Below are 22,043 nucleotides of genomic sequence, written 5' to 3' on the forward strand. Positions count from 1 at the left end.
GCTGGTGGGTACCAGGGAGAAGGTGGCACAGGGAAGAGCATGGTTGTAGTGCAGCAGCCCAGGAGATGCAAGTGCAGCCTTCCTGTGTTTCCTGACAGCCTTGAGAGGGGTAGATTTGGGGAAGCATGGGCTATTTCTCTGTGGACTCTGCACTTCAGCTGCAGATGATGCCCTGTTCTGACATGCAGTGACACAAGCTCACAAAAAAGTCAGTCACTTGGCTCACAGCAGGGGTTTTCTGCTCTCAGATGAAGCAAAGTCTTTTGTGTGAGTCACTTCTACCTAGAAAGCATACCTGCAGCTGGACCAACTTACAGGCTGAATACATTTACTGGATTCTAGCATAGCAGAGGACAAGGTCAGGTTGCAATATTTATCAGAGAGGCTTGCATGCAAATTGGTGAATGGATGGCAAACACCCATTTCTCTTCCTCATCCTTTTCTTAATCCCTGATGGACTTCTCTTGAAAGGAGGTTGTAGAGAGGAGAGTGCTGGCCTCTACTCCCAAGTGACAAGGGGCTGGACAAGGGGGAATGGCCTCAAGCTGCACCATGGGAGTTTCGGATGGGATAGCACAAAAAAAAATTTATAGAAGGGGTCACTGGGCACTGGAACAGGCTGCCCAGGGAGGTGGTTGAGTCACCATCCCTGGAGGTACTTAAAAGATGGGTAGATGAGGTGTTCAGGGACATGGTTTAGTGGCAGGTAGGAATGGTTGGACTCGATGATCCAAGAGGTCTTTTCCAACCTTGTGATTCTATGATCATTTGTAGTGATGGGATGTGAATTGGCATCATGAGGGAATGCTTTCAAAGGTGGCAGTCCCGAGTACTTGTGAGCAACAAGGGTTTCATTTGGACTGAACTGTCCAAAGAGCTCTGGCTCCCTTACTGCTTCTTCTCTTTTCTGTTGCCTCTAACAAAGGCTCTGATGTTTTCTTAGATACCCATGGGGGATGTAGAGCAACTATCTTGCCCCCATCCCATCCCTGGGGGATGTTCTGGTGGTGGTGAGGATTGCATCCTACCACTGACTTCGGCAAGAACTGATGATGTCCTCTCACTTTCCATGGCATGCAGAGGCCTTCCTTGGTTTACAGCCAGAGGCGGAGGAGCAATAAGATCTGGTTCTGCAGTGCAGCAGGCTCCCAATAGGTCTCAGTCTGTGTCTATGGTGCTGCTGGACAGATGAGGCACTGATCCTTCGGAGGCAGCAAGCTGGTAGCTGGATGATGAAAACAATAGACAGGTTTGTAAAACTCAGTATTGCAACAATATTTTTAATGTGAGTGAACAAGAGCTTCTCATTTTTGATAGAGAAGGAATGACTTCAGTCTTCATTAAGTGCCATCCCAGGCTACGTTAACTGCTGTCTTGCTCAGAGCCCATGGTCTAGTTGGTCATATAAGGCATTCATTTCCCCGCTTGAAATTCAGATATCGTTTTCATCACAGCAGTTAGGGACACATCAGCAGAGGTTTCTTTTTCTAGACTGTAGAAGATACCAGAACCAAGGGAGATGTGGTATCAAAACCTGATAAATGAATAGTCGTGATCGCTTATTAATTCTGTTTCAATATCAAGGAAAATAATTCAATACTCTAAAAGAAAGAGTCCCTAAGCAGTCAAGAGAGCAGAGCCCTGCAGAGTAGGTGGCATGGGTGTTTCCAAAGAATAAATCCTAGCAGGAACATGCTGGGTACCTTGTTGCCAGGCAGAGTGTGATAAATTAGGCAGCTCACAGAAGAGCTACAGAAATGATGAGGGAGGTGGAGGATCCATCTAATGAGCAGAGATTAAATTACTGAAATTGGCAGGGCTTGGCTGAGTGGCAAGTGAGGAGGGGAGGAGGACCTGCGCAGGGAAAGGAAGGGAAGTGCAAGAATCAGTGGCTTAGATTCACATGGAGTGTTGCTCCTGCCAGAGAAGGGCAGCAAATCGTGGACAGGCCCAGAGGAGCCTCAATGCTGGAGCCCTCCCTGTGAAACCTCATGTTGATTCAGTGGGACCACAGCAGCCAGGTGAAAGCCTTCCTGGCTGAGCTACCAGCTACTGGCAGCGCTGAGGCGTGCAGTGAGGAGCAGCAGGTCTCTGGGGCTGTCCCTTGCTGTGAGACTATAGACATCAGGGACCGAGCTGTGCCTGAGGCAGTGATGGGGGGATCATGGGTTATGATGCAGAATCAGGTTCTTTATGCCGGTGCAGGTTTGTCAACACTGATTTAAAGGTTTAAACTGGCAGCACTGCTGGCTGTCGGAAGGCCTCTGCAAAGAAGGGATGGAGTGAATGAGATGACAGTGTCTTTGCTCCACGGTCCAAGCATCATTGTGCGATGGAGATGGATGCGGGTCTTGGCGGGAGCTACACCCCCTTGGACACTTGGCTACAGAGGCTAGGCTGGCCCTTCCCTCTCCATGCAGCCTGTCCGATTGCTATGGTAACACATGAGGAGCACCTCGGAGCACGGCATGAGCCGGCTACTTGAGGTGGAGCTGGGAGGCTGGCTTGACCATGCTAATTCCATAGCATCTTGCCATAGACAGTCATCCCTGGCCTGTGGGCAAGCATAGGAGATGTCCTGTGTCAGAGGGGGTGGTGCTGGGCACGGCTGCCGCACGGTGACCCAGCAGAGTCCTCGGCAACCAAGCTGCCCAGCAAGTGCAGTCTTCTTCTCGAATGAGCCCTGCAGTTGGTGAAGGGCATTTAGAAAGCATGGTATATGTTGGCAAAACACTTCTGACCTGGACTTCTGATGCAAAGCCGGCAGCAGGCTGTTCTGCAGATGAGCTGTATCCAGGGCTCTGGGTTCTGAGAAGTTCGGTAGATATATCCCACTCCTTTGCAGTCCAGGATTTGTCCCAGTGTTGTAGAGACTTTTCCAGCATCAAGAGAGCAGGGCCTCAACAACATCACTTGAGGGGCTGAGGTGGAGAGGCATCTCCTGGCTGTCCTGCTCATCTCTCATCCCTGGCTGGCTGCATGATGTCATGATGACTCAGAGTGAGCTCACTGCAGCCAGCAGTGTTGCAATCCACATGTGTAGCAGGACATGTCTGAGCTGTGGTCACAGCTGCCCAGGAAGCAACCCTGTCCACTGAGTTGCAGCTTTGGCAGCTGGGGTTGGGGCTCTGTGAGATCCCACCAGCCTCTGCAACTCTCTGGTCCTGGGCACTGAGACAGAGCAGGGCTGTGTTGTGCCTGCACTGAGGTTAGGATGCAGCCAATGTGCTTTCCAAGACTGGGATCAATATCACTCTGTAACCACAGGTGGATCTCTTTCTCCCTCCCTGCCTCAGTTTCCCTTTCTGTAGCCAAGCAATAATGTATTTGTTCACCTTGCAAATATGAGATGGTTTCTCTGCAACTGCTGCTTTCCCCCTTCTTACCATTGTTACTCCAGTGAGGGATGGAGGCAGCCAGTTAATGCTTGTGTTCAATGTGGCTTTGCTATGTCATCCCGTTGTGTGATCAGAGAAAGGTTTCCTGTGCAAGCCCCGGTCCTCATTCTGCAGCAGCTGAGATTAGAACAGATTATCTCCTGAGTGATAGAGCCACTCACCCACTTACACTGAGTAAGTACATGACAGATGGGTTGGGTCCTGCAATGCCCCTCCTGCAGAGAGAACAGCATGCTCCTGTACTTATTGGCGAGACAAAGGGCAGCTGTGAGGAAATGGAGGGTTTGGTCCTGAGCAACAACTGGGGCTTGTGGGGTGGGAGCAAGTTGCTTGGGAGCAGCCAGAGGTCTGAGCCTCTGTCTATGGCAGAGCCTGGCCTCGTTGTGCAGCCCCCCTCAGTGGGACAGATGTTGGGCTGAGCCCTGTGCAGCCCCAGGCTGGGCTTGCTGTGAGTGTGGTGGCCTCAGCCTTTGTGTTTCTCCATCCTCATTGTCTGCAGATGGGCTTCTCCCCAAGAAGAAGCAAGATCAGCTCTGTCCATCGTTTCACATGGATCCAGGTTAGTAGCAGGCAGCTTGTAGGAAAAACAAGGGGGAGGAGAGAGCCCCTGTGCTGCAAGCATGGGGCAGATTAGAGGGAGCAAATGTGTAATTCAGGTGCAGAGCAATGGGAGGAAAATTCATGGCTTCAATCTTTCCACAGTTTTCCCAAGTTTGGCTTATCAAAACTGTGAGAACATAAACAAGAGAGCCCAGAAGCCCCTGCTTCCCCCAGTGTTTGCCACAACCTCTCTGACTGCACACACGGCTGGAGCCAGGGATCTTTACAATCTTTGGTCATGCAGGGACAGAGACAGACTTCAAGGGCTGGTGGGACCTCGAGGCACCACAGAGTCTGTTCCTATGCCTGTGTCACCAGTGATTGCCCCTTGTCTAACCTTCTCTATTGCCTCTGCCAGCATGCACCTCTCAGACTGAATGGCTTTCCCTCTGGCTATGTTTTCAGGATTATTCACTGTATAAATCGTGTACCACAACATATTTGTTGCACATACACTTTTCCAAGTCTAAGAGCTGTTCCCTTTTTTTATAGCAACTGTGAACAATGCAGCAGGGAAACGTGAGGGGGGAGGGGGGGTGGTTTCTGAGCAGCTTGCCCAGAGATGCTGCTCTTCCACTTTTTGTTAATTTTAGGCAAGGAAGAGGGTTGCGGGCTACAGGGCTGTATGGTTTAGATCACAGGAGCTACTATTTTAAGCCATTAGAACAAGCACTTATTCTAAACCTGAAGTTGTTTCCATGAATGGGAAAATGTTTTGACAATGTGGAATGCCACTGCAAAGCATCTTGAGTGCCTTCTTGGTCAGGAGTTTAAATGTCATTGCATTTTATTGTTTGTTTTCTATTCAGCATGTGTTTACAAACTTCATTCATTCCCTGAAGGAGACAGGGCTCTGTATGAATTAATCTACCGCCTTTCAAGGCGTTTCACTGTTTCTGATGACAAGTAAATAACGAGGTTAGCCTCTCAAAAAATGTATTGTAGTGTTGGTAAAAGGATTAAAGGCAATAATCTTGGGAAGCTTTCTTCTTAACAGAAGCAATATTGGGCTAACGGCATCAGAGCATCACAGGCCAGAGACTTCCCTGCAGGGCCTGCATTCTGGCTTCCAGCTTGGCCCAGTAGGACCATCTCTTTCAAAAGACTTTCAGCCTCAGTGTAAAGCCTTCCAAGAGAGGTAACTTGCCATATTTCTTCACAAATTATTAAAAAGGAAATTACTGTCCCTGTTAAAATACACGCATTTCATTTCACTCAAATGTGTCCAATTCCATCTTCCCATCAATGGGTCTTGTTAAGCCTTTGACAGATTAACGAGCCCTTTCCTGTCTGAGGTCTTCTTCTCAGATTGGTGCTGGTGAATCATAACAGGAGCGTAGAACTGGAAGGGACAGCTTGGGCCATCAAATCCCATTTCCCTGCAATTGCTGGCAACCATGTTATAAAGTCCATTTCAAACTCAATCTTAAAACTAATTGCATGCCTTGCCCCCAATACTCCTTTCAGGAATCTGTTCCAGAACAACATTTCTCCCACAGTTAGAAGCTGTCTGATTTACAGCCAAAATGTGTTTGTGCCAATTCATACCTCTTTGTTTTTGTGCCAGTGCTGCCTGTTATCTGAGGCCATTTTTCCTCCTTCCTTGGTGCTCATCTGCTCATCCCCAGCCCTTCTCTCCCTTCGCTAAATGTCAGGTCCCATCCGATGGGCTTTTCAGTCTGGAGGCTGTCCTTGGAGATTGACTCTGCCCGTTCCTCTCCCATTTATGTTTGTGGAGCAGAGGGGATGAGAGTGGTGGATGTTCCTGTGTCTGAACAACAAATGAGTCAACCCTCACCCATCCATGCCTTGGAGCAGAGTTCTGCTTCCCCTTCATAAGCCAGGCCATCAGCCTTTGCACAGCACCAACCAAGGGTGAGTGATTCTTCTACTCCTTGGAGGTGCAGCAATATCCCAGAAAGGGCTTTGCAGTCTATTATGTAGTAAAACTGGCTCCAATCAGAGTCTTCCCTTTAGCAGGTACAGAGTCAGCCCCTACCACCTGGTGCAGGGAAGTGCTCCCAGCTGGTGTCATGTGTCACCATAAACGAGAGTTTGGCACAAATCTCAGTGCTGTTGTCCCTTTGGAGGTGAGTTTGTCATAAGCATGTTCTCCATGTTCCAGTTATATTGAGCTTCTCATCAACCAGCACACCCAAGTCCTTCCTCCTCAGGGCTGCTCTCAATCAATTCCTGTACTTGCTAGTGAAAACTGAGGCAAAAAGTTCTTTGAGTACCTCAGCCTTCTCTATATTCTGTGTAACCAGGTCTCCCATTTCCTTACAGAATGGGCCCACATTTTCCCTAGTCTCCCTTTTATTGCTGATAGAGCCTTTACTTGTTGTCTTTGATGTCTCTGGCCAGATTCAATTCTATCAGCACGTTAGCTTCCCTGGCTGCTAGGACAATATCTCTGTATTCCTCCCAGGCTGCTTGCCCTTGCTTCTACCCTCTGTAGGCTTCCTTTTTTTTCTATGTTTTAGTTCATCCAGGGGCTCCTTGTTCATCCATGCAGTCCTCACAGTGGTTTTGTCTGCCTTCCTCTTTATTGGGGTGGGTCACCCCTAAGCTTGGAGAGTGAGATCCTTGAATTTTAACCAGATTTCTTGGGCCCCCTTGCCCTCCAGAGATTTATCCCCTCCCCCCCCACACTTTTGTGTGTGCTAGTTGGGGAGATTTGGGCTGTTGGGCCATGGGCTGTGGATCTACTGCTGGCTGCACTTGGAATCAAGCACTTTTATTGCTAATTAAAGTGAACAGAAGTGTGCAGGTACGCAGTGTAAATACACAAGCCTTTAAAAGCAGAACTGTCAAATAAAGTGTTACACTCCATCAGCTCCTATTGCATCCCCTGGCTGAACACCACGAGATGCTTGGATAACACTCAAATCTGCTCATGGATGTGTTTGACATCCATACAGGAGAAATGCACATTCTATGATGAATAAAACAGTCAGAGCCCAGGCAGCAGGCATTTAAGGCTAAACCATTTGTTTTAAAGGGCCTTACATTCTGGTTGTAAAATTTCTGGGCTGGAAGCTGGTGCCCAAGAAGAAATAGTCTTCCCGTTATGTATGATTTGCCTGCAAATCCTATTAGTCTTCTGTGCAGCACATCACAGGAGAAGAGACATGAGGATGTCAAACCAGGGCACTTTGCTAAGCACTGCAGTTTAAATGTGTGCTCAGTATAAGAAAGACCAAAGCACTGTGACTTCATTAAATAGTGTCTGTTTTGAGGTTTATCTTATACTTTTGGAACAGAAAACTTTTTTTTTTTTTGGTGTGTGAATGCTATTGGGAAACTCAAGAGCAGGCTTATTGACACCAGTAGACTCTGAGGATTCTCCAATTTGGAATAAACATATCCCCACGTATGAGGAGGATTCCTCTCTCTCAAGGTAGATCTATACATATTATAAAAGTTAGGTGAAAGGATATATGCACAAGCTAAGCAGAGCAGCAGAGTAGACCCCCTCTGCTCAGGGCTTCCTGAGAAGATCAGTTTGTCCCCAGTCCTGCAGTGTCTGCTTCCCTCTACAATGACCCATACGACAATTACTCAGGGTTTCCATTTAAGGTTAGAGACCGATTGCTGTATTTGCAGCCACCTTTCTGTGGGCTCAGCTTGTCCAGCGCGGGGACCACCTGCCTCCCCAGGGGGCTCCATAGAGCTCCTGGGACACCTCCAGGCAGGGGGGCAGGGGCTGCACAGCCGCCTCTGAACACAGAAGTAGGAAGCTGTGAGTGAGGGATGCGAGGCTTTGCTTCTGTCAGTTCAAGTTAGTCCCTTAACAGTCACATTACCGTAATGCAGTTGAAAAGGAATCCACGAGTTACAGGAAATGATTTACAGGACACAAGACACTGCATTTCAGAGGTCTCATGTGTACCATAAAAAATATATTCTGAAGGAATAATCTCTATTGGAACTGGAGCTGCACAGAGAGAACACATGTCCAGCTGAGAGCAGCATTGAGCTTTTGTTCATTATGGGAAAAGTCTGTGCTCTTTCTCTGTTTCGATTAATGTTTTTCTCAGCTCTGGATGTAGTTAATATTGGCACTTAATTTTTTTTTTTTTTCAAATGTTGCTTTTGCCATGAGACCGAGCGTAGCTGAGACTCAATGGCACATTGCTCTGAGACGTTCCCTGCTGAGCTTCACACAGCAACAGCAAGGTTTGGAGCAGTCCCTGGACTTCCCCTGTAAAATCTGGTCCCCTGTAAAAGCCATGTACTCAGCACTTGCTCAGGAGCCCAGCTGCAACCCTCATATGTGTTAACATGCAGCTAGCCTGCAGCTTTTGCCACCTGGATCAGATGTTGCCTTTTTGGGTGATCTGCAGCATTCAGGCGTCACTGGTCATTTGGGGGTAGCAGTTCAGATGTAAAAGATTAGATCATTGCTTGTACACCTGCACAGGCTTTACCAAATGCGTTCGTCATTTCTCCTCTGTACCATAGGAATGCCAGCAATGTTCTGCTAGGGGGGGCCAGGATGCCAAGAGCTGTGATGTGTCCTAATGCCACAGGGGAACATCTATGAGGGAGAGACTCCTAGGAGACCCCAAAATAAGGGACAGGAGGAAGCTGAGAGACAATAAAGTAATTCTTCCCCTCACAAAACCCTTGCTAGAGCCAAAGTTGAGAATTGGAGGTGGAAGTGCCAAAATGTGGTGTTGGGGAGAGGTGGAAGTTGCTCCAGAAAAACTGTGAGGAGAGAGGCTCTCAGGCCCAACTTGCTCCACTCCACCAAGGCTGGGGACAGTGTTCCCAGAAGAGCAGCATGTGAGAGTACAATTCACCTCACCTACTAGTGCAGCTCCTGGCACCTAAATTATGAACTCTTCATGCTCCAAATGGCTCTTATCTCTGCTCTACCAGCAAACAAGCTACTGCCTGCCCCTGGTCACAGTCTGGCATCTCTCCCCAAGCTCCCTGGAAGCAGCAGGCTGCACTATGAAACCCATCCACTCTGCTCCAGATCCTCAGATGGCCACAGCCAATGCACCTCAGCCCTGGTGCATGAAGGTTGTCACAGAGGACTTGTCTGGGCATTTCTTTTCAGGGAGGTGGAGGATTTGGGCAGGAGCCGTGGGCTGGAGACAGTGGGGCGAGAGAGTGACAATTTAGAATGTGCTTTTGGATGGGGGCAGGCTGGGGCAAGGGGTCAAGGAGCTCTGTCATGGTGATTTCTGCCGAGTAGAAGACAGATATGTAGAGGATAGCTGCCACTGCTTCCTGCCCTTGGGACTCGTGCCTTCCCTGTGGCCGCAAGCACTGGCAAGGGGTGGATGTGGTGCAGAGGTTGGCTCTGGGCAGCGGGTGGGGTGTGGGGCTGTCTGGAGCCACCCGGGGCTCAGCAGGGCTGTGGCCCCCGCCACCTCCCGCGGTGGGGGACCCGAGCCCAGCGCGGCGCCCCCTGCCGCTGTCCGCGGTGCTGATCTCTGTCCGCGGTGCTGACGGCGGCTCGCGCGGTGCCGGCGCGGCGCCCTGCGCGCTCTCGGCCGCGGGGGCGGGGGCGGGCCCTCCCCGCGCCGGGAGCGCGCTCTCCCGCCTCCCACCCGGCACAAAGTTTAGCAGCAGGAACTCGGGGCGGCTACAGTGCGGAGCCGGCGGCGCCGGAGCGCGGCCGCGCTGAGCCCCAGGCGCCCCGGTGCCCGGCGCGGGGCCGGCGGCGACCGTGCCATGCGGGGCTCCCCCCCGGCGGCGGCGGGGCGGGAGGGCGGCGGCGCCCCATGCGGCCGGGGCGGCCGGGCGGCGGCTGACACCATGTGCGCCCGGTGCCCGGGGCGAGGAGCGGGGAGCAGCCATGTCCCCCCCCGCCCAGCCGGGGGTGCCGGGCGGGCGCGGCTCTAAGGTGCCCCCGGCGCGGAAGCTGCTCTGCATGTGCAGCCTCTCGCTCTGCCTCACCTACCTGTGTTACAGCCTCATGGGGGGCACCGGCCCGGCCGCCCTGCGCTCCCCGGCCGCGCTGCCCGGTACGGCGGCCCCGCGCCCCCCCGCCGCGCCCCCGGGCAGCGCCCCGGCCCCCTCCGCCGCCCCGACCCGGGCCTCCAACGGCAGCCGCGAAGGGGCGGCGGGCGCCTGGCTGCGGACCCCGCTGGCCCCGGGGGAGGTGATCACGGCGCCCAGCGGAGCCTTCGAGAGGGACCCGCAGGAGTCGAGCACCACGGACGAGGAGCTGAGCAGGGCCGGCAGCCCCGGGAGCCGCGGCGGCGGCAGCAGCACCACGCCGGACTACGGGGAGAAGCGGCTGCCGCAAGCCCTGATCATCGGGGTGAAGAAGGGGGGGACGCGGGCGCTGCTGGAAGCCATCCGGGCGCACCCCGACGTGCGCGCCGTGGGCACCGAGCCCCATTTCTTCGACAGGAACTACGAGAAGGGGCTGGAGTGGTACAGGTGAGGGCGCGACCCGTGAGGTGACCCGACGGCGGTGAGGGGCAACATGGGATGCGTGTTGGGGTGTGCCAGGGTGGGGGATCCTGGGGGTACCGGAGAGCCCCGGAGGGTGGCTGGGGTGTGGGTCCCGGGGACTCCGGGGATGGCCCCGTGTGATGGTGGGGGTTGTGGCGGGTACCGGGATGGCAGCCTGGGGCCACGGAGGGTGCAGGGTGCGACAGCCGAACCGCGCTGTCAGGGCAGGCCGGGTGAGCGCGTAGGTGCCTCGCCTGACAACTGTGGTGATTTAAAATGCAGCGTTCTGGTGGGAAGGCAGAAAATGTGTAAAAACATCCCTCTTCGAAACTCCTGTGCACAGAGCGCTTAAGCAGACTGTAGCAGTTCAGCTGCGTTTGGTGTAAGACACCTCTAAATAGGTCAGTAATTAATAATTACTGAAATAAACAAGGTTGTGAGTTGTTCCAGGTGATGCTACGAGCTTTGAAGTGAAAAAGGGTACCTGCTTTCATACAAGCTGCAGGGTTCTCTTTGCAAATTTACTCTTTATTCAACAAGTTCCACGTCAGAAAGTTTTTTTCCAGTGACAAGAGCTAATTCTGCTTATGAAGAAGACACTAAGCGTTGTTGTCTGACATAGCGTAACATTTTAAGGGAGTCTTATGGTAGGAGCCCTCACTATTAGAAAATACTGGACTGCAGTAATGAGGTGTTAAGTATCTTGGCGGGTTTAGCAAATCAATGAATTGCAGTGGCTGAGGTTTTAATTTTTATCTCCATCTCTCTAAAAATCTCCAAACTAAAAAGAACGCAGTATGTCAGTGAAACTTGCAAATTACTGGGAGCTCTTTGGTTTATGGTTAAAAGCAACCCATGCTGGTTTCCTTATGAGAAATAGTCTGTGGTGAGACTGATAAAGTTCTTTCTTTTTGTTGGGCTTAGTATGGTGGTTGTTTAGCTGCTGTGCAAAGGGAAAAATAGAGGCAGCAAGTTGGTTATTGCTTGGATTATCTAGTCTCTCCTCATTAAAATAGAGTGCACAATCTTCATGTCAACAGCATTTATAAGTGAGGAACAGGCAATTTTCTGTGGCAATTGTGGAGGCAAAGTCTTCATGACACTTATTTGGGGTAGCATCCACTTGGCTTTGTTAAAAGGCTGAGGGATTTTCTTGAGGGACTTCAATAAACTGGAGATTAGCACTGGGAAAGCGCATTTGTCTCCAAGAGTGTTTTCAGTACGCCACACTAGCATGGGGAATGAATAAAGGATTGAGTGTGGTTATTGTGTTTATATATACAATTTCAGACACTGTGTCTTATTTACTGAATTTTCCTGCAGGAAAGGCTTGCTTTGAAAAATAAGTTTAGAAATTTGCTAGAAGAGGTAGAAAGTGGCATATAAAATGGTTTAGTTTTATTCAAAATAGGCAGAAGATCAAGCACTGAATATGGCAAGCAGCTGCTTTTTCATCTTTAAAGTCATGCTACAAGAAAAGGGCGAGAGAGGGTGAGACTCCTCTCGTGGAGTAGAAGACACACACAGGGTTTCATTTGCAGAATGCATTTTGAAATTTGTCATCCCTGCAGCAGTTCTGTGGTTTGTTCAGATGCTTTCTAGCGCTGGTGCTGTCTGTGTTGCACCGGTAGAGAGGTGGAACAAGAAAAGGCTGGGTCAGAGCTGGTTGGTGAGGGTCCTGGGCAGAGTAGGCTGGGGAATGGATTCTCTGGTCATAGGGTAAGTAATGACACCACTGCTTCATTCCCAGTGAGGTTTTACCCTGATTGTTTAACCTAAAGCCCTTTTCCTAAGCCATTCACCTGCTCAACCCAAACTGCTTGCTTCTCCTTTCTCCTTGCAAAGGCTTTTAGCTTTGCTGAGACCTGTCCCAGAACACGGGGTGGGCAGTGCTGGTGGCCCATTCCTCCGTGGGACCGGCAGGCTTCCCCGGGTGCCGTACTGCGGCTGGGCTGGGCGGCTGTCACGGATCAGGAGGCTGGCACGCTAGGTGCTGTAAAAATACTAAGCAAAAACAGAGGGAGAAGATCACTATCCATGCTTGCAGCTATTTCTTCCTGACCTTCTCTGAGATTACCTGATTGAGTGCACCGGCAAGGCTGGCTGCTTGCAGCTGTGTCCCAGGTAGAGCAATTGGAGGTTTTTATATCCACAAAAATGACAGTTTTCTTTAAGCAAAGAAGTAACCATTGAAGTGTTTATACCAGCACGTCCTTACAGTGACTTCTATCGCTTGTTTATATTTGGCTTATAACACTTCTCTTCATGTATTATAAACTGTTAGCTTTTAATACTGTCAATTTTTTTCCTAAGTATTGAAATAAGGGAACAACAGACCCTCAGCATTCCTTGCTTTATCACCCAGTACAGAGAGTATCTTCCAGTCTGGCAGAGCCCTAGAGAAGAGAAGCCCATGATCTGGCCCAAACCCTGCTAACACAGAGAAGTGCTGCTGTCAGAGCACTTTCCCCAACTTAGTTTCTCTGCCTGTAAAATGGAGACAGTGCCTAAATGCAGCCGTTGTGTCCCATGCTGTGTTATTCATGTCTCTGCTGCTTTGAAGTCAGCTATCTGTAAACCCCTGTCTAGGATCTCTGTCAGGACAGCAGTCAGAGGGTGAAGTTAGCACAAAAATCACTTGCTGCCTGTTGGCTGGGGCAGCACGGCAAGCCTGGTACCCCAGCCCTCTGCAGGCTACGCTGTTTTCCAGGTAACCTTTAGGGAAAGCTGTGCTGACTGTGACTGCTTTAGCTCTGCAGTCAAAGTTACATAGAAATCACTGAACTAAGGTCTTCCTCCCTATGTGCTAATACAAACGGGGTCAAAAGGTTGTTTTTTGTTTGGTTAGTGTTGCACTGCCAGCATTGTTTGTGTAGTTGTAATTTGTGATTCCCTCCGTCCTAATGCTGGGTGGTCTGAAGGACAGGTTTGGTGTTGCAGCTTTCCTCAAACTGCGCTGAATACCTCCATGGATATGAACTTTTCTTCACAAATTTCCTAGCTGCTTTTTTTTTTCTTCTTAATGTGGAACGTAACTTGGCTGCTCTCAAACCACGTGTAAAAGACTGATTGGAAAGTGATTTTTAACCTTTCCTTTAGTTAACAGAACAGCAGTACTTCTCTCTAGTCTTTGTGTTATTTGTGTATCTCCAGGTCTCTCTTTTAAGCCCAGGACACTGATACCTGGCAGTAAAAACATTATCTTTGGTGTTGTTGACCTTTGCTGACTTCATCTCTTGCCATGTCCCACCACAGACAAAGGTTGTGGCAAGGAGCAGGTATGTGTCTTTCCTTTGGAAGTTGCTGGCAGTTTTTTTTTACCTGCTCATTTCTTCTAAACCACAGGGTACATCATCCTTCCCTGTAGGAACTGTTGCTGATTTTTAGCCAAAACCCGAGTGTCCTTCTGTTCCCTTGCACACCCAGGGCAGCTCTTGCTGCCCATGTAGCCCATGCACAGGTAACCCCTCTGCTAGGCTGGGCCAGAGGCATTTGCACAGGCAATGTGCTCTCTCCTGCATGATGCTCACGCCTCAGTAGGCATGTCCCATGCTGTGAGCTCTGCCCCGAGCTATCCTGCAGTTGGAAACTAATTGTGAGAGCCTTTTTGACAGTGTAGCAAGGACAGTAGAACGACAGGGAGGCTTTGGAGGCCACTGAGCGTAGAAGGAATTTAGATTGCATCTACAAATGGTCATCACCAGCACAAACAGAAGCAGCACCTGGGATATGCCTGAGTTCCTTGCCTGGCCATGAAACAAGCGTGCAAAAGCATGAGAGGATTTTGTAGATAATGGGAACTTCAAACTGCCCACAGTGCCCAATATTTGGACAGGTTTGTCACCTTGTGGTGCTGGAGGCCTTGGTTTGCCTCTGCTGTGATGGCTGTTGGAGAGGCCACATACTGGAGGGCTGGACCTGGGATCTACAAGGGAGCCCTGGTTTTGATATGGTTGTGGGTGTCTTTATGCAGCTGGAGGGGAGCAGGAGCTGATCCTGTTGGCATCGCACAGATGAAGCACTGGCCTGCTGCCAGGGGTTTCAGCAGTGGGATGGTTTCACATGTGCAGACACTGATGCCTCCCGATCCTCAGACGCTGCTGGTGGCTGCTCTGGAGGTGCTGGAGAAGTGCTTTCGGGTGGTTGTGTGAAGAGTGTGGGGACTCTTAGCACTGGGGCAGATGGTGTGAATGACAGCACAGTAGGGCTTAGCATCTTGGTGGCTCTGACCTGATTGGAACAGTCCAGTGCTCCCAGTCCACTGTGTCCAGCTGCCCACAGGCTCAGCATTGTGAGGTGGTTTGGTTTTGTCCATTCACATTTTCAAGGCTGTCTCAACATCCTATATTTTGCAGAGAAGTGAAGATTCATAACAGTATTTTCAAAACAAATCTGAAGTTTTAACAAAAACACCATCTCCACAATGTAAAGTGTCTGACAGAGGTGAACTTAAAATTCTGGCGTTTTAAAGTTCGCCAATTTGAAGATTATTCCAAATGACCAGGTGTTAAATTCTACATGTACATGCACATTGGTTTCCTTCTTGCCTCCCTCTCGGCGGAGCCTCCACAGAGAAGCTGCAGCACTGTCTCTGTGATTAGATCGTGTTCCTCTCACCCTGCCCTAGTCTCTGCACGCTGAGCCTGTACTCAGGGGCACAGCCTTACGAGGAGTGGCCCCGCTGCGGGGAGCTCACCATGACAGGCAATGAAATGATTTGCATGCCTAATGCTATTTTCACCGCCTGTCTGGGTTTTTGTGGAGCGTTCTTTGTTAACAGGCCTGCGTGTTGTTCCATGAGCTGCTATCCTCGCACAGATAATGAACAATACCATGACAGGGAGCTCTTCTCCCAGTAATAAACCTGCTCTCCAGCCAGCGGTTCCAAAGAGCATCTGGCTGTGGCTGTGGAGCCAGGGCTCTCAGTTGTGTCTCTGTGGACATTAAACTCATCTGTACTGGGGAAGCGGCTGTCAAGCACCGTTATCACTGTAACAGGCTCTGCCCCTCCTGGGGCTGTGCACCATCTCACCTTCCCTCCTGCCGCACATGGTGGGGCCGTCTCTGTGTGCACCGGGTCTGATCCTACCGCAGAGTTCCCAGCTCTTGCCACAGTGGCTGCTGACAGAAACGGTGCTGGTTGTGTCCGAGGATTGTGTGATGAGACCCCCCTGCAGCATCTCTTAAGAGCCGCTGGTCAGCAATAGCTTGGTGCCACTTCAGCCTCGGTCCCACACGACGTGGCCCTCACTGTGAGCTGTAATTGTGTTGCTGGGTAATGCTTGTGCCCCTCCGATCAGCTCAGGATATTCAGAAAATCAAAGCACTTCCATCAGCACTGTGAGCCTGTGCTGATGGGCACTGCAGGAACACCCACCGCGGATGGATGGATCGAGGGTTGCTGCTAATGACAGGCACCACTGCAAAAGCCTGGCGACTGCTGTCTTTCTCTGCTAAAGGCTCCCCCACTGCACTGTGCCCTCTGCACTTCTGGGAACTTGGGGAAAGGGTATTGATTTTTTTTAGTGGGACCTGCTGCGAGTTGGCTTTTGCTGAAATGGAGTGACTCAGCTGCCCGCCCTCCTCTGGGGATCCAGCGCATTGGGATTAATCTGGGTTGAAGGCTGTACGAGTATTTCCATGTAACATAGATCTTTCAATACCTTGTCCCCTTCGCCTTTCCTAAACTGTTTGTCTGGGTCAGCTCCTACATGTGCACTGTGTTTTCTAGCCTAAGTCTTCCATGTAAAGCAAGCCCAGGTGAGCCGCATCACCCAGCTCCAGCTCTCGGTTAAGCTGGCAGAGGGTCTGGGCTGATCTGAACTACAGGCGGGAGGCTGTGAGCAGGGGCCAGGCTTTCTGCTCGTTGGTCCCTGTATTTCACCTGTCTTGAGGATGGAGAGGGCCTGCTACAACATCAGGCATAGATTTTTTTTCTGCACCCAGAGCTACTAGAGTGAATCCACTGTGTTCCAGAGCCGAGGGTCTCCTATGTGCTGGGCCAGGGGAGCCCACTCTCCACCCTTGCTGCGCAGCAGTCTGCTCCCAACCTTTTTGCTCAGCTCCAGCTCAAGGGATGGGACACCATAAAGAACTGGGCCTCTTTGCAGTGTTCTAACACCTGATGATAGTTATCCACAGGCTACTCGATTGTAGCCATGGGAATGGCAACTGCTTTCAGCACCCGCAGCCCCTCCATGCTGTGCCTGCTCATCTTGCAAAGAGAGCAGGAGAAGTGTGAGGCACAACACGCTGGCAGGGGTGAGCTCTGGAGTGCCCACTCCTGCAGAGCTGGTCACTGATTCTGCCTCCTTGGAAAATGTATTTGTTTGCAGGCACGGGTGGGCAGGCCATGCCGAGAGCTGGTGGGAGCAGGCAGGCAGCCTTGGCAGTCCGTGCGCACCCATCCTGCTCAGCCCTGGCAGGGCAGCAGCTGGCACCAGTCTCTTGGCAGCATGGAGAGGGGGTGCACCAGCACCACATCCCACCCCAACACCCAGCTGGGTGCTGCCCCCCTCCCCTCCGAGCCCCACCGTGTGCCTGGACCACGCCGATGGGACCAGCACCTGCCTCCCAGCAGAAGCGCTTGGGAGGGTTGTGAACCCAGGGCTCGGCACACCAGCCAGGCAAGGCAGAGGTGCCTCTTCTGGTAACATCTGGGGCGTCGCTCAAGCATGTAGATGCTACAGAAACCCCCTGAAATAGGCCTAGTGGAAAAACAGTCCCCTTGGAAAAGAGAAAGGTAGAGTCAGTTGGTTGTGTTCACACATCAGGCTCATCATTTCAAACCCTGCTCGGTTTCTGATTTAGCGCGGCTCGTTCTGCTCTGTTCAAAGCTCAGACTAGCAAAGAAGGAACAACAGGTTCTCAAAGGAAGTTATGGACAAAGGCTTTTGATTTTCTAAGTGAGAATTCCAGCACAAATTGGTGACACCTTGTATCGAGAGAGGTCGGAGGCTTTTGCTTTTCATGGATTTCTCTTACCTTTTGTTGTCATGGGGACTTCTTTTCCCCAAGTCATTATATCATCCACTTCAGCAGAAATTTTATTGCTTTGGGGGCTGGAGAGGCTCATGGTGGGACATCTCTCGCTGCTCGGGGTGTAATACACAGAGGTAATTTCTTTCCAATGATTTTTGCTTGAAGTGGTTTCAATGAATTGAGAAGGGTATGAGTGTGAATGAATGGTGGCAATGTTCGTACTGAGTTCAGGTGAGGAACATGCACTATCAAACTTTCCAGAGCGTTAAGTGTTGATATTATAATTCACTGTGGTGTGTATGTAGGCAGCAGAACATTTTAACCTTTTTATTCACTTTTTTTAGAAGTATTATTTAGGATTTGAAGTGGTTTCAATTGGTTTTCCCTCCATTTAAAAAAATTTTAAAGAAAACCTTAAATTATAAGAGTCTTTGCAATCACAGGGAGAAACTACTGTCTGGATGCAAGGCACAGGGTCAACCTTGCCTTTGCTGCTGGGCTGCAGGAGTTAGAGAGGCCAGGCAGGATCAGTCCCTGTGGCGTGTGCCAGGAGCAGCTCAGCCCCATGCCATCCTCCCTGCTGACGGCAGAGCACGAGCTGGTTCTCAGAACTTTGCTCTACACATTATGGCATGTGGGCACCGCTTTCTGCTTCCACTGTTTCAGGCGCAGCAGTGCGTGGGGGTGCACGGCCAGGAACCCCTTCCCTGCGGGGTCCTGTGCCGTAACCCAAGGTGAGCAGCTCTGGAGCCACGTGTGCCAGGCAGCTCCTTCCCACACAGGTCCCTACCCAGCCATCTACTTGTTTATTTAGCTGGCTGCTGTTTCCAAGCTGAAGGAGAGTATTTAAGAGCCAGCTGTTTGAAGGTTCTGAAAAGGATTAATATTTATGGAGAAAAAAAAAAAGAAAAAAAAAACCTCAAAAAAAAGCCCTCCAACCTGCTTTTTCAAATCTCCCATTTCCATCCCTAGAGTCAACACACCAATTTAGCAAATGTTGCAAGGCGCGCTGCTTTCCCCCTTGTCATATTACACATCTAGGCATTGAGGATGGATCATAAACTTGCTCTTTATGGCTTTAACATTTCAATCGCTAGTCACATTTTATGTAAATGAAGGTATTTACCTTGACAAGCTCTCCTGTGAAGTACAGTGCTTCTTTAAAGAATTTATTTGGCAATATAAACAGGCCAAACGCTGAGGGTGGATGCAAAATTCACAAGTGATTTTTACAGCTAAGTGATGTAGGATCCTCCCAAAATATACCCACGTTTGTCTGCTCCAATCTCATCAGTTCCTTGGAGAAACTGAGGCAGGGGAGTTGGGAGGAAGAGGAAATAGCAAAGGGACATCAGTTATAACCACAGACCTACTAAAAAGAATTGGCTTTGGATAAAAATAACTCCATCTGCCAGACTGTATTTTGTATTATGGAGATTGCTGTAACACATTTCAAGCCAAAACCTGATTTCCGTTCCCTCCAGAGCCAGGCTGGAGTGGACTTGGCCCCCTCCTTTATTAGCGAGTAATCATTTTAGATCCAAGCAAAGCAACGTTGCTCTGGTAGCCCGAACTTGCAGCTCTTCTTTGTTTTAGAGCACATTTCCTTTCATCTTGCATGGATATGGGTACAGTAATATAATATACTTTCTATTAGTATTCATCCACATCTGCAAATAACTTTATTTCAGCCTCAGCGCTGCCCTTTCTCTATTTGCTCTTGATGGACATTCATATAATTAAGCCGAGTGGTGAGCACTCTCATGGAAAGCCAACGTCAGTGGTGGAAGCGTGTGTTAAATTCACATTTGGATTCAGCAGCCAACAGCAGGAGCTGTCATTGCCCAGCCGAGGAAAAGACAAACCCACCTGAGCTGGGTATCTCCAGCTGCAGGGAGGCACCGGCTCCTCTGGGCACCCCTGTGACCCGGGGACTCATGCAGGATCCCCTCCGAATGACAGAAAGGGGAACAGCCACCTCCTGGCTCCCCTGTGGGAGGAGGGGCTGCATCACCTGGGCAGGATGTTAACTGTGAAATACTCCGGTCCTGTCCCGCTTGTTTAAAACCAAACCAACCCTTTAAAGTGTGAGGTGCTGACTCATGAGATGCTGGTGGCAGATCATGGATCCTGAAGTTGCTGGAGGTCTTTAATTGCTCTTTGGTTCATCCCCACTTGGTCTGTGCCGCAGGGAGCACCGGCATTGATCCTGTTGCCACTCACCCTGTACCGTCAGCACTTGCACCTTCTGGCTGATTTCTCTGCTATTTATGTGAACCGTGTTCATCCCTAACGACTAACGGCTGCCTCTGCTCTGCAGCTTTCTCAGACACGTGGTGTAAATTTTGTGGTTGTCCTGTGCAGGGACAGGAGTCGGACTTGATGATCCTTGTGGGTCCCTTCCAACTCGGGACATTGTGTGTGATTCTGTGCCCTGAGGCTGGGGGCCTGCAGAGACGGGAGACACGCGGGGGGAAAGAGGTACCCCAGGAAAGGGCCCTGCCTCTTCCACCTGAGCCATTAAAAACATACGGGAAGGCAAATCGCCGCAGCCAATGTCTGGGTGTGAACCAAGAGGCTCTGGTGTGATGGGGAGGGTGACTTAGCTGGTCTGCTCCACACACCTGGATCAGGAGCAATAATGGCTCCTTACTCAGCTCCAAATCCTCCAGAAACCCCCAGAAAAATCAAAGTGCTGTGGAAAAATGCCTGAGGCAATAACTTCACTGGTAAACTAGCACATATCCCTGAGAATTTCTAAGACCCAGCAAATCGCAATGCAATTTCCTATGCAAAAAGGTTTTATCTCTATCTAAATATTATTCTGCATCGTTACTCATTGTAGGGAAGCTATTGCTCTCCTAGGTTAACTGATTGAACTTCGGAAATAAAGCTGCAAGCTTATCATACAGACGGGAGCTTGACTTTTATTGCTCTTAAATTGTAGTGATATTGTTAGATGTGAGTAAATGTATACTCTATTAGAAAATATTAAAGTTTTATACTACTTTAGAATTAAAAAGATTAAAAGAGGCATTTCTGCAGTCTAGCCCACCATGAAATTGGAGTCTATTTGATATGTAAAACATGTAATACAAATAGCCTAACAATTAACGACAAAGGAAGAGCTGGGATGGATTTAAGGCTCCAACTACCCTGGATTTCTCTAGGCTGGCGTGGCAGCAGGGGAAATGTGTTATTAGATCATTACAGGCTTTTCTGCTAGAGCCACTGCTGGTAAAGTTACATCAAGGTGTTTTATTATTACCCTGTCCCCACATAATATTCTGAAACACTCTCGTCTGGAGATGCGGTTGTCTCTGTGGGAGACCATCCGTGTCTCTGCTATGGACTGGCTCATTTGGAAATCCTGGACACAAATTCTTCAGCTATTTTTTTGCAACAGGCAATGGTGAGAAAGTGCTTTCCTATTGCCAGGGTGCTTAAAGAGCTCCTTTGTCACTGTTTAAGTTCAAAGCTGCTGACTGCAGTTAGAAGGATGGTTTGGGGAGAGGGGATTCCTGCTGACTGAGTCCCCCCAGGGCACCGCGATGTGTGCAACACTTCTGCTGCCTGTTTTCATGTTCTTCCCCTGAGTAACTTGGTGAGACGTGTCCCACTGTGGCTCTGCCAATGCCCACTATTGGCTTTTGCTCATTGCAGGCAGAGGAGAGCATGAAGTCCTTTGCTATGCCCAGAGGGCGAGGATTTGGGATGCTGGCACAGGGAGCAGCTGGGGGAGCTGCAGAGAGGTGGATTTCATCCCGTGGTTGTGTCTTCCAGTGAGCTTGGGGAGAGCTCAGCCCTAGTCACTGGTGTTTCTGGGTGTGCAGTGCCCGCAGGAGCTCGGCGAGGGGAAGGGTCCCTCCTCGCCTGCCGCCCAAGGGTCCCCGCTGCAGAGCTTCCCCTCACAGGCATCGGGGGCCAGGAGGAGCTTGGGTGTTGCACAACCCCACCAACAAACGCAGGAAGCTGAGTTGTGCCCCGTGTTCTCTAGGGGAGGGGAAAGTAGATTGAGGTACAAGGGACTGTTTGCTATTTGGGATGCAGATTCGGGGCCTACAGCTGCGGTGGTGCCGAATGAATATTGTGTGGCCCTTCAGAGTATAAATTGCATTTCTAATCCAATTTTTCTCCCAGAGCACCCCTATGCACTTCATGTCACAGTCGTTTTGTATGTTGGTGCCTCTGTGCATAAGTGTACAGTGCAGAATACGTAGCTCCTTCATTAACAGGATTTATATCTTTGGTGTTTCTTGCTGGATGACTTAGTATTGTAATGAAGAACATGAATGCTGCCTTAATTAAAATGCAGCCCCCTACATTAATATATACGTTGCCACTGAAAATTAAGGCTCACTGAATACAGCATGTCTAAAAGCTTGTGGCAGGTTTAACTGGTGGCATGTGAGATGGGAAGTGATTTGGGATGAAGTGCCCTGGCTCTGCAGAACAGCCATGCGGGAGGAACAGGGCATCGCAGCTGCCTCTGCAGCCCCCGAATCCAGCAGGGTGCTGCCTGCTCCCCTGCCTGTCCCTGGTGGGTGGGTGCTGCCCATGAAGGTGGCACCATGGGGTGATGGAGCTCCCCGGGCGCTGCTGCCCACCCGCAGGCAGCCCTGCCCAGTCTCACCCTGTGCTTGGCAT

At 50.3% G+C, this 22,043-nt stretch overlaps 1 protein-coding gene across 1 annotated transcript in view; it reads left to right on the top strand.

Moving 5' to 3' along the window:
- Nucleotides 1–9,586: 9,586 nt before the first annotated feature.
- Nucleotides 9,587–22,043, top strand: part of HS3ST4 (heparan sulfate-glucosamine 3-sulfotransferase 4) — a 61,430-nt gene continuing 48,973 nt past the window's right edge. Inside the window, exon 1 of the mRNA XM_069869926.1 lies at nucleotides 9,587–10,400. Within this exon, the coding sequence (XP_069726027.1) occupies nucleotides 9,811–10,400 (590 nt within the window). The 5' untranslated portion in view covers nucleotides 9,587–9,810. The remainder of the gene's footprint in view (nucleotides 10,401–22,043) is intronic.

This window comes from Phaenicophaeus curvirostris, chromosome 16 (genome assembly GCF_032191515.1).
Source record: "Phaenicophaeus curvirostris isolate KB17595 chromosome 16, BPBGC_Pcur_1.0, whole genome shotgun sequence".
NCBI lineage: Eukaryota > Metazoa > Chordata > Aves > Cuculiformes > Cuculidae > Phaenicophaeus > Phaenicophaeus curvirostris.